Source organism: Colias eurytheme, chromosome 23 (genome assembly GCF_061535395.1).
Source record: "Colias eurytheme isolate Ceu_HAF_F1 chromosome 23, ilColEury1 Martin Lab GWU primary, whole genome shotgun sequence".
Taxonomy (NCBI): Eukaryota; Metazoa; Arthropoda; class Insecta; order Lepidoptera; family Pieridae; genus Colias; species Colias eurytheme.
In genome coordinates this window covers 2,136,046-2,148,405 of record NC_143002.1, presented here as the reverse complement: position 1 = coordinate 2,148,405, position 12,360 = coordinate 2,136,046, and the positions used below count along the sequence as shown (strand labels likewise).

The window sequence follows — 12,360 nt, the reverse complement described above, 5'->3', positions numbered from 1 at the left end:
TAGCTAATATTATGTATTTTTGTTGTTAGAAAGTAAACTTAATTTAATGTTTATAATACATTATTATTGGTATAAATAAGCCAGTGTTCGTCTCACATTGCTGTACCTTTTTTTTTTTTTTTTTTTTTTTTTATAGTGGGGAAATCTTCCAAAGATACCCACGGCCCCCGGGGAAGGAGCCGTGGGTTATGTCGGATTCTTACCGACTAAAACCCCACTGTGTTCCGTCGAGCCGCTTTAATGATGGGGCCGCGGGTATTTGTTAGAATTCTTCCGCGACCCCCTCGGCGGCAGCCCATCTCCAGGCCAGGCGCAAGCCAAGAACAGGAAAGGTGGTTTGCCTGCTCTTCCCTCCCGTTGGCGGCATGAGCGGAACACGTCTCAAGTCGCCTCACCGCACCGGACGATGGATTACATTCCCCGTTCCACCGCCCGGCGCCCTTCGTCAAGGAGGCACGTTGCGACCGTGTAAAGCGGCCGCAACACGGCGACGACGCCCAATAAGACGTCTGCGCCGGATCGGGTCCGCGTGAGGATCCCTCTCGCGCACCCGCTCTGCCTCCTCTTTCTGCGAGATCACGCTCTCTGAGAATGCGATCACCGCACGCCAGGATCTGTCGCCATCCACCATTGCACGAACAACGGAGGGTAGAGAGAGATCCGGCCCGATTATCGCGACTAAGCGAGCACGGGGCTCGGCCCACGCGGGGCACACGGCAAGAGTGTGATCTGCCGTGTCCTCCGGGCAGGCACACCAGTGGCAGACCATGCTGGGCTCCCTCCTCGCGACTTTACACAGGTACCGCCCGAAGCAGCCGTGCCCGGACAGTATCTGCGTAAGGCGGAAGGTTATGGCCCCGTGCCGCCTGTCGCACCACTCTTGGAGGACTGGACGTATGGCCGCAACCGTCCTCTCACCCGCGCTGGGCTCCTCGAGCCGGCGTTCCCACTCTCGGAACCGCCGCTCGACAGCCTCGGCCCTCCACTCCTTTACTTCCTCGTAGGAAGGATTCACCCCATGTGACCTAGACGCCGAGACGCGGCGATACACGTCCGCTAGCATCTCGGCGTCCAGATCCCATGGCGGCGTTCCGGCCATTACGCAGGCAGCCTCAAAAGACACCGTGCGGTATGCCCTAACTACCCTGAGCGCCATGACCCGCTGCGGCCTCCGCAAGAGGGGTCTGGTACGGGCGCTCAGGGTGTCTGCCCAGATGGGGGCCCCGTAGAGGGCCATGGAGCGGATTACGCCAGTGTATAGCCGGCGACACCCACCCCCAGCACCTCTAAGGTTTGGCAGCAAACTTCCCAGTGCTCCGGCCGCCCCTACAAGACGGGGGGCGAGGCGACGGAAGTGCTCCGTGAACCTCCATCGGCTATCCAACACGATGCCTAGGTATCTCATGGTGGTGGTGACCCTGATTGCTACCCCATCCACCCGGATCTCTGCGCCTGCGCTATGTAGCCTCCGGCGACCAGGAAAGAAGATGGCTTCGGATTTCTCCAGCGCCACCCGTAGTCCCAACCGCCGGATGCGGCACACCACCTGCTCAACTCCCGTGGTAGCTAATAAAGCTGCGTCCTCGTATGTGGCCCCACGCGCAGTCACCAGAGTATCGTCGGCGTAACAAGTTACGCCAACACCTGGGAGGTTAGTGGCGCGCAGGACCCAGTCGTACCCGATGTTCCACAGAAGAGGCCCGAGGACCGACCCCTGTGGGACACCGCACGACACTTCCCTCTCACTCCATCCATCGCGGGTTGGATAGGCAACAGTCCTATCTGAAAGGTATGACCGCAGCAGTCGCACCATGTAGCCCGGCACGCGATGATAGTGGAGAGCTTGCAGGATACTGCCCCACGGTAGGGTGTTAAACGCGTTGGCGATGTCCAAAGACACCGCCAGGAGGACTTCTCCACTAGCGGCCGCATCTTCTGCGGTGGCTCTCACGCGAGATATTGCGTCGAGTGTGGACCGACCACGGCGAAAGCCGAACTGGTTCCCGCTGAGGTCTGGTCCCACTCCCTCCAAATGGTTGACGAGGCGAGCTGCGAAAACGCGCTCAAAAAGCTTGCTCACCTCGTCAAGCAATACAATGGGCCTGTACGCTGAGGGCGAATCGCGCGGGCGCCCCTCCTTTCTTAACAGGACCAAATTCCCTGTCTTCCACCTACGGGGAAATTGGCCCCGCTCAAGGCAAGCCGAAAACAACCGCTCCACCCGGGGCCCAAGGGCTTCCAACGCTAGCACCCACGCTCGGCCAGGTACCCCGTCAGGTCCAGGAGCAGTGTTTTTCCCTTTAAGCCGCGTAACTGCCGACTCCAACTCCTCATGGGTAACGGCAGGGATTTCTTCTGCGGGCTCCTCCTGTGACGCAGGTGTCGCCGCCATCGGCGGAGGAGAATATCTTCCCCGGTCCGGGAACAGAGATACCACAACCTGTTCTAACAGACGGGGCTCGAGAGACTGAGACAGGGGCGGAGCCCACGGGCGGAGCTTCTGTCTCACCCGTTTATACGGCCGACCCCACGGCACTCGGTTCAGACCCTCGAGCATCTCTTCCCATGCTCTATCCTTGGCGCTGCTGATTGCCTCCTTCAGAGAGGTAACGCACTCCCTGTAGGAGGCATACAGTTGCGCTTCCTCCACTTCGTCCCGTGCACTCCGGCGCCGGTGCCTGGTGTACGCCCGCCTCGCAGCCACGCAGGATGCGCGCAGCTGGGCAATTTCGGCGGACCACCAATACATCGGTCTTCTGCGCGGATTAGAGCGAACTCTACACATGGCCGCATCACACACCTGCGCCATGGCATCAGCCATCCATGCTGCATCGTCCTCTACTGATTCGATCTGCGGTGCAGGGACCCATGCCTGAACTATGGCAGCCTCAATTAGGAGTTCCTTATCGAGACTACGAATCGACCAACGTGGACGTCCACCATTTAGGGAAGGCTCACCGCGAAACGCGGATGGCGCAGAGACGCTGAAGCGGATGTATCTGTGGTCCGATAGCGTTTCCACATCAGTTACAACCCTCCAGTCGCTAATTCGCCTTGCGAGGGGGGGGCTAGCGAAGGTGATGTCGACGATGGAGCCCCCTCTTTGCCGCACGCATGTTAGCTCACTCCCGCGATTTACGACCGAGAGATCAGCTGCGACCGCCCAGTCCTGCAGCACCGCACCCCGCGCATTTCTCACCGATGATCCCCATGCCATTGATTTGGCATTGAAATCTCCGGCTAGAAGCACGGGCTGCGAAGGAGCGAGGTCAATCAGTTCCCCAAGATCTGCCAGGAACCGCTCGAATTCATCCAGGCTACGGTTGGGAGAGAAGTAGACCCCGATCACTGTGTTACCATTGATCGAGGCCGAGACACAACCCTGCCGCCGGACCACCCTTTCCATTACTGTGCCGCCCTGCGTTACTAGCGTCACCAGTCCATCCAAGTCGGCCGCCCAGTTGTCCCGGGACGGCACGAAATAGGGCTCAGCCACCACCGCCACATCTATCCGCCACTCCGCCAGACTCTGGAGCAAAAGATCCTGAGCTCCGGCGCAGTGGTTGATATTGCCTTGGAGGAAATGGAGGAGAGCCATTACTGCGTTTCCATTTCGCTAACCGTCACATTCGCCTCGACGGGCGCGGGACAAGGACCCGGCGCGGTACCTGGACCATCGCGTCCCCGATTTCCTCTTTTCCGCTTGGGAGCCTTGCAAGCCGGGCCCCCGAGCCGATGACCTGCCGGTAGCTTGGCCTCGGAGCATAGAACGCAGCGAGCGGCGGAGGCAGAACATTCCCCGGCCTTGTGGTCTGTTTCTCCACATCGGAAACAGACGTTACTCCTATCTACGGGCGAATTGCACGCAGCTCTTACGTGCCCCACCTCTAGGCATCGGAAGCACCGCTGCGGCTTCACCCTGCCAAGCGTGACACTTGCAGAGATCCACCCTACTTGGATACGGCCCACCTGTGCCACCTTCTTTGCCGCGGCTATCGGGCAGCTCACCCAGGCTGAAGTCAAGCCGCGAGAGCCCACGCGCAGTCCACTACACTTAACGTGTTCTGTAGGGCATTCTCCTGCCTGAGAAATCGCAGCCACGACATCATCTACAGCCGCCGAGTCGTCCAAGCCGATGATGTGCACTTCAGTGCATTTCACCGGCCTGGAAACCTTGACGGTGCCTTCGTCCCAAATCTCCCGCAGCTTTGCAGCGAGAGCATCTGCCTCCTTCGAGCTTGCGGCACCAGGGATTTCTAAAATCCTTGCTCCAGTCGCGGCACGCTTGAACCGCAGCGCACTTACACCGATTTCCGCCAGATTAATCTTTTGGCGTGATCCAGCCATTATAGAGGCATAAGTGACGCCTCGCTCCTCTGCGCTTGGCTGCAGAGCAATTACGACAGCCGAGGACGAAGGATTGCGCAACCTCTGCGCCCTCGTGCGCACTCGCGCCGGCTCCTTTTTCTTTTTCGCCTTGCCCTTCTTTCCGACGACCGTCCATTCCTGCTCCAGCCGTTGCTGCAACTGGGGAGCAGAAGAAGTGGTGGGCACAGTCTTTTCAGCTGGCTTGGTCTTTTCCGGCTGCCGTGCAGCCTTACCCTTGCCCTTCCCCTTGGCTTTTGCAGCTGGATCCGGTTTTGCAGGCTTCGCAGCATGCTGTTCCGGTTTTCTCGCCTTTGCTGGAGCAGCACCTTTCGCTGGCGCCCTATTAGGGGGCTTTGGCGGCGGAAGAGGAGGAAAGTCCTCAGTTGGGGCTTGCCCAACCGCCATTTCCTCAACCCTGCCATCCCCCGCCAATGGAGGCCTTACACGCCTTTTTGGAGGGAGGCGCTCCTCCAACGCTTCAAACCGGGCGTCCACCATTCCCCCAACCTGCCGCATAATCTCCGCGGTCAGATCAGAGTCCACTCGCGTTTGCGTGGGCTGTGCGGTCCCTATTATGGCCTTCAGCTCTCCCACCTCTTTTCGGAGGCCCGCGATTTCCGCCTGTAACTGAGTGTTCGCAGCTTGCAGCTGCCGCGTCTCCTCTGATGCAGTACGCTGAGCAAGAAGCACCGCCGCTTCTTGAATGGTGTCTGAGGCATCCTTGAGGGAACGTTTGAATGCCACCCTTAGGTTGGTCGATTTTGCACGCACCTGCTCGATGGCATCCAGGCTCTCCTCTATACGGCGTTGGAGGGCCGCGGTAGAATCGTCGGCAAGACGTCCGTCCCCAGTTTCTCCAGCGCGGGAGGTACCGGCTCGAGAGGCTCGGGTGACCTGCGTCTCCTCGCTAGCCTCGAGCTCCGATTCCCTCCGTATGCGCGACAAGGCCTTCCTAGCGGCTGTCATGTCCGCTAGGGTCTTTCTTGCAGAGGCTGTACCTGCACAGAGCCCAGCTGCTGCAGCCCCTCGCCCTTTGCCCCTTTTCGAGGCTTTCTTGGCCTGCCGCGTTCGGCCTTCTTCTGTGGAGGAGCCTGAACAGCTCGCTCCAGAGGACCGCTTTCGCTTGGCCCACAGTCTATCCTCCTCATATGACTGGACCGTCATGAGACTATCTACGGACGTTGCCGTGGACAGCCCACTGGGTCCAGTCTTCCTCCTTCTGGTTTCAACGCGCCCCGTTTGGGTGCGCGCCTCCACCCCACGTTCCGTTTCGCTAAGCTTATCGGTCTCCGTTAATCGTTTGCCAGTGGTCAGTTGCTCAGTAGCATTAGGGCCTGATGCATCACCCGTATGGCGGCCAGTGCCCCCTCCAGAATACGATGGGGCTGACGGTTCTGTCCCGTCGGGACAGTCCCGTGAGGGATTCTCCACACTCGAAGTAAGGTGGTACCCTCCTGGAGTAGTTTTCGTTTTATTGACCTCCATTTTTGCTTTTTTATTAACCAGGGGGCGCTCCCCTGAGACATCTCTATCTGCCGGATTCCCACCGACCATTCATCCTCTCGCCGAGTGTCACTGACTTAGGATTGGGGTAATTTTTATAGGGGTTGTCTTCCCCGCAGTCCCGAAAGACTCCCGGCCCTGTCTGCCATCCTGCGAGCAAAAGCTCCGCTGGCCCCTTTGAGCCACAGACACGCACCAAAGCGCCAATCGCCATGCATCTCCTGTTTACTCTTCTAATAAGAGAAGAACAGAGAGCAACCAGCTCGGTCCATATTCGCTTCACTCAAGGTGCTGGCTTGCACCCCAAGCTACTGAGCCCCTCCGCCGCGACAAGGCTTGGACCACGGGGGGACATTGCTGTACCTGCCTACCTACCCTACCAGGGCCGAACTTTGTTCTGGCTATTTTATTTTGATTATTGTAATGAATACTTACAATTATAATAGAGTGCAAAAAATAAATACATGCGTCAATATATTTTGTGTTTTTTTTTAAACAATTTTTTTAAAAAAAAAAATATCATTCCGACCGCGGCTTTGCCCGCGTGGAATTAGGTTATATCGTGAATCCTGTTTTATCCCACAGAAGTGTTCAGTTCGGATAAAAAGTATCCTATGTGTAAATCCAGGCAATTAGCTATATTTTATCAAAATTGGTAATGTAGTCTTGACGTGATTAAGTAACAACTAAAAAAAAATATACAAATTAACATCCAAAGTTTCGCATCAGTTTTACTGTATTAGTGATATCTTCAACTCTTGACTTTGACTGAGAAGAATTAGGGTTTATAACTTCTTTCAGAAATAGTACCTTTCATTTCTGGGCATGATGTAATATCTACGTCAGCATCAAATTCTATCTAAATCAATTCAGTAGTCCGCGTTATTGAGTACCATTTCATTTTTTCAGAGTAACAATATTTTTTGTTATTTTAAAGATTATTTATAACCTGTATTATTTTGTAATAAAGTAAACATTACGAAATAATAATAATTATTAATAATGTCTAAGTAGTTGTTGGAAAGAAGATTATTTGTTTATAAGCAAGAAAATAAAACCAATAAATCAACAATTGAATAAATGTATAACAATATTATAACTGTATGACGACTCCATACATGTTTGTCCCGAGTCGGCCAGCGGCAGAGCGGCGAGTTTGCAATGAATGACTTCGCGCACACCGGCGTTCGCGATAGCGAGCTATTAGACTCCGCCCGCCAAGCAGTGGATTTTTTTTTGTGTATCGTCTTAAATAAAAACGCTGGCTGAACAAAGTAATATTTTAAGTTTTGAGTGTATGCTTTGCTACAACTGGCCAGTAGGTATGGCGTCTCGATAACGCAAAGTTTCTAACAGTATTATATTATCTGTGATTTCTACATTATGTGGAACGTAAGAAAACAAAGCCGTTTGAATTATAACTGTAATAAAACTCATTAAACCATAATTCACGCTATATTGTTATCTTAAGATGACGATTCAATAAGAGGACAATTATTATAGAAAGTGGGTGACAATCATATAGATACCATTCTTCTAACAAAAACATTAAGTATTGACCTACTGGTGGACGCATTAATATCTTTTATGTTACGTTTAATTTATGCTTTATCTTAACTGGTTTCGACGGATGTTCCTGTATAGATTTGAAATGAATTTCTTAAGACTAATTAATGTCTTCAGTTTGACGTTTAGCTGTAGTCCAATTTAATTTAAATATTTCCTAGTGGTCCACGTTATTATCATTTTATACTCAAGACTTCGAAATATTAAATTACGTTCTTCAATTATAGTAGTTACCTAGTTGTGACTTATTCTTCGGTGATTTCTAATACGGTAAATAAAGGTCTTATCTACTAGAACTAAGCAGTCAACTATCTATGGAATCATCATGCCTTGTATGTAGATGAAATTTAACTGGTCTAGTATGAATAGCATAAAATAGCTGGTTCATTTACTAATTGGTGTGGAAGTATGCCATGTCATATTATAATATCGGAAGATGTCATGTATTGTAATTTGATTGTCCTCGTTATTGTATTTCATTTATTAAAGAGAAACTTTTATTACATCGTCTCAAACTTTTTGGTCTGTGTAGCGCATGTCGCGTGTATCGCGGCTGCCGAGTAGGTATACCTACTCGGCAGCCGACCGTCACGCGACATGCGCTACACAAAGCAGTGTTCGGAACCGTTCGAACAGTTTCACTTTTACCGTGGTTTCATAAAACCACACAACATTTATTTCTTGGTATAGTGTTAAGTGGAAAATAAGTAGTAATAAGAAACATACGAATATTCGAAATAAGTTTTGATTTCGAATATTCGTATGTTTATTTATTTGAAAGTTTACACGTTAGTCACTCTTATATCACAACTTACAACTAATTATAATTATAATCTGATGGTTTTCTTATGTTTAGTGCAGTCTCAAAACGATAAAATACATTATTTACTGTTTGCGTTACACTGTACATCTGCCCCATGCTCTATAAAGCATAATTATGCCAACGTTTGTACCTGGACAGTTGACATCACTACATAGTATAAGAGCCCCCGCAGACCACAGACTTTTTATCGGCCGATAGTTTAGTCGGGTTGGCCTGCTAGTACGCACACCGGTTCAACTAAACAGTTCAGTCGGTTATGAGTGCGCAAACTATCCAACAGTCTGCCGACTATTTGCTAGTTTCTAACCAATCGTTGAAAAGAGTGGTCGCACCGCACAATGAAAATTAATAAAACATTGCATAGAATTGTTATTATTGCTCTCATACACCGGAGGAGGAAAATTAAAAAGAGAGCTCGAGAGTATTGGGTGCATCCTATCTTTAGTGATAGATTATTAAATGGAAAATTTTACACTATGCATTCCAAATTACTCGATTACCCGAAAAAATTTTTCGCCTTTTATCGAATGAGCATAACTAGCTTCAACCAACTTGTCAAATTAATTGGACCAGGAATAGCGAAGGAGGATACAAATTTAAGACTATCTATACCTGTGGAGGAGAGATTGAGCGTTACGATAAGGTAAGATAAACCACAAAACATATTTTTAATTATTTATTATAATAATTCAAATGCCAAGTTTACAAGTCGTATATTTGGGAATCTTCTGAAAAATTTGTATAATATGACTCGGCTGACATGTTGGAATCAGCTGGTGATGAAACATTTTGAATGGTTGTTTGTGGTATAGTGGGGGATGGTGTAGAACCGGATGTATAAGCCTGAGATTGTTGTTGTGGCGGCAAGATGTTAGTCCCTCGTTGGTAAACAGGAAAAGAGTTTATGGGTTGTTGCAGTATGGTGTATGTTGGTTGAGAAAGAGGCTGAACACGCCTACCAAGTCTTATCTGTTTAAATACGTTAAGAATACTAATCTTAGCATCGAGTTTTTCATCTGCGGTTAAATTTTTGAGTGATGGGACAAGAGACAATGCAAAGTTTACATCTTCATCAACATTAGTCTCATTTAATGCTTTTAATATTGCTTCATCCAAATCCGTATTCTTCGAAACACGAGTTTTCTTCTGGCGAGGAGGTGCGGAAGGTGCGGAAGCGGATGGAGCAGTTTCTTCATCATCTTCCGCATTTTCTGAAGTATCCTGGGCCAGGTTCAGGTTACCTTCCGTTTGACGATTTTCCATGCATGGAAGTAAAAATAATAATTGTTCAAAGTATACGTATTTACGCCTCTTGACCGAAGCCTGCCCCGACTTTGTGTTCTTTTGTGCATTTAATTCTCGGCGAAAGCAAGTCCGTAAATTGGCCCATTTTTTTTGTATATCGCGGCCTGAAAAATAATAAAATATAATTAATTCATTACAGGTATCTGGCTACTGGAGCAAGTTTCAATTCATTGTCTTTTGATTATCTGATGGGAGCTTCTACAATACGAGATATTACAAAAAGTACATGTGAGCAAATATGGAATATGCTTCAACCGTTATATATGCCAACCAAACTAGAAGATGACTGGATTGAAATAGCAGACGAATTCTACAGTCGCACAAATTTTCCAAACATCATTGGAGCGATCGATGGCAAACATATACGGATGATACAGCCAGAACATTCCGGTTCATCATATTTTAACTACAAAAAGTTCTTCTCCTGCGTTTTGATGGCTTGGACAGATGCCGATTATAAATTTGTGTACATTGATGTTGGTTCTTATGGAACAGCTAGTGATTCGGAAATATTTAAAACATCAGAAATGGGTAAACGGCTTTCCGAGAATCGACTAAATATTCCTTTTGGAAGGCAATTGCCTAATGATGATGTCGGAGATGTTATTCCATTCTCAGTCGTAGGCGATGAAGCGTTTGGACTTGGAAATCATATATTACGCCCTTATGCAAAAAGAAATTTAAACTACACCAAGCGAATTTTCAACTATAGACATACAAGAGCTCGACGCATGGTTGAATGTACTTTCGGGATTCTAGCTAATAAATGGCGTATTTTTCACCGTCCAATTGACGTAAATATTTATTTTTGTGTTAAAATTATTAAAGCTTGCTGTGTCCTACACAATTATGTACGAATCAAAGATGGAATACATTTTAAAGACACTCTCTACAGTTGTACTATGAATAACTTCAATACAAATGGAAATAACCGAGGAAGAAATAATATGAATAATGTTCGGCAATACATGTCGTCATACTTTATATCTCCTGCAGGCTCAATTCCGTGTCAATATAATAAAGTGTAATGTAAATAAATAAAAATGTATCGTACCTTGATTTGTTTTATTTTGAGCACTAAGCTCATTCCAATCAGGAACAACAGCTTCGCAAACTTCCTCCCACAGTTTTTTTTTTACATTTACGTCACAGTACTCTTTTAGATTTTTCTTGTAAAGTGCAGGGCGTTTTTCGACTTCCTCGATCAAAGTAATGATCGAAGATTCCGAAATAAGCGACTGAGAAAGTGACGCCATTTTACACGCGCGGCCGACCATTCGCTGTCAAAGCTCAGAGCGAACTAAGAGCCCCCGCAGACCACAGACTTTTTATCGGCCGATAGTTTAGTCGGGTTGGCCTGCTAGTACGCACACCGAGCCAACTAAACAGTTCAGTCGGTTATGAGTGCGCAAACTATCCAACAGTCTGCCGACTATTTGCTAGTTTCTAACCAACTGTTGAAAAGAGTGGTCACACCGCACAATGAAAATTAATAAAACATTGTATAGAATTGTTATTATTGCTCTCATACACCGGAGGAGGAAAATTAAAAAGAGAGCCCGAGAGTATTGGGTGCATCCTATCTTTAGTGATAGATTAAAATGGAAAATTTTACACTATGCATTCCAAATTACTCCATTACCCGAAAAAATTTTCGCCTTTTATCGAATGAGCATAACTAGCTTCAACCAACTTGTCAAATACAGAGTACCTACTCTTTTAAGTCTTTCTTATAAAGTGGAGGGCGTTTTTCGACTTCCTCGATCAAAGTTACGATCGAAAATTCCGAAATAAGCGACTGAGAATTGAGCGACGCCATTTTACAAAACATGCGCGGCCGACCATTCGCTGTCAAAGCTCGGAGCGAACTGAACTATTGGCCTAGTCGGCCGACTAAAAAATCGTCGTGTTTGCGCGTGTGGTAGGGAGCCAATACTGATTATACAGTCGGCCGATAGTTTGCCGACAGTATAGTTTGAATTGAATCGGGAAGCCCATCAAACTTGTTTATCGGCCGATACCTAATCGTCATAGTGTGCGCATTTGCTTATATCTGCGTACTGATTAAGAGCCCGACCAAACTATCTGCCGATAAAAAGTCTGTGGTCTGCGGGGGCTCTAAAACAAAGTCGCTTTCTCTGTCCCTGTCCCTTTGTATGAGCTTAAATCTTTAAAACTACGCAACGGATTTTGATGCGGTTTTTTTTAATAGATAGAATGATTCAAGAGGAAGGTTTTAGTATATAATTTATTAGGTTTTAGACAAAGTGGGCGAAGCCGCGGGTGGTAAGCTAGTATAACATAAAATCTGATAGATTTTTAGGCCTGAGATAATTGCCTTGTTATACCAAAAGTAAGATGATATACCCTGACGTGACTATGCTTCGCAGGCACAATCTCAGTTACAGGGTGGTCGGAATAATTTCATCTGTTCTCTAAAATTGCTCTTGCTTGCCTACACACATCACAACTTTCACAAGTAAGGAGCCAATTAAGGGTGCAACTCCAAAATTGCCCCTGCTGCAGGTAGGTGAGTAGCCCGCATTAGAATATACGATTATTCTCTATTCAGCCGTCAACGCATCTGCAAACTTTAAATCAATGAGCTTTCATATAACAGCTCCATAAATATCGTATGTCACTCACGAGAGACAAGTTTTGATAACGGGTTACGGACAACAGTGAAAGTGCATGCAATTAATTATAATAATGATCAGAGTTGGGTGAAAGGGAATGCACCCATATTGGGAATTGATGAAAACCATGGTAATTCTTGTTAAGTTTTATGGTGACTC

The 12,360-nt window shown here is 48.0% G+C and overlaps 1 protein-coding gene across 1 annotated transcript; it reads right to left on the bottom strand.

The window, feature by feature from the left end:
- Nucleotides 1-8,923: 8,923 nt before the first annotated feature.
- LOC149898136 (uncharacterized) lies at nucleotides 8,924-11,682 on the bottom strand. The gene is made up of 2 exons (XM_090115420.1): nucleotides 10,620-11,682; nucleotides 8,924-9,669 (listed from the first exon to the last, which is right to left on the bottom strand). The coding sequence occupies exons 1-2, from the start codon at nucleotides 10,840-10,842 to the stop codon at nucleotides 8,963-8,965; spliced, it is 930 nt and encodes a 309-aa protein (XP_089971546.1). The 5' UTR covers nucleotides 10,843-11,682; the 3' UTR covers nucleotides 8,924-8,962.
- Nucleotides 11,683-12,360: the final 678 nt, after the last annotated feature.

Bases quoted from the DNA above. Each gene is read 5' to 3' on its own strand.
- LOC149898136 (XM_090115420.1), bottom strand. From the start codon at position 10,842: ATGGTCGGCCGCGCGTGTAAAATGGCGTCACTTTCTCAGTCGCTTATT. The intron at 9,670-10,619 runs GTACGATACATT...ATTATTTTTCAG, and splicing joins TCAAAATAAAACAAATCAAG to GCCGCGATATACAAAAAAAA.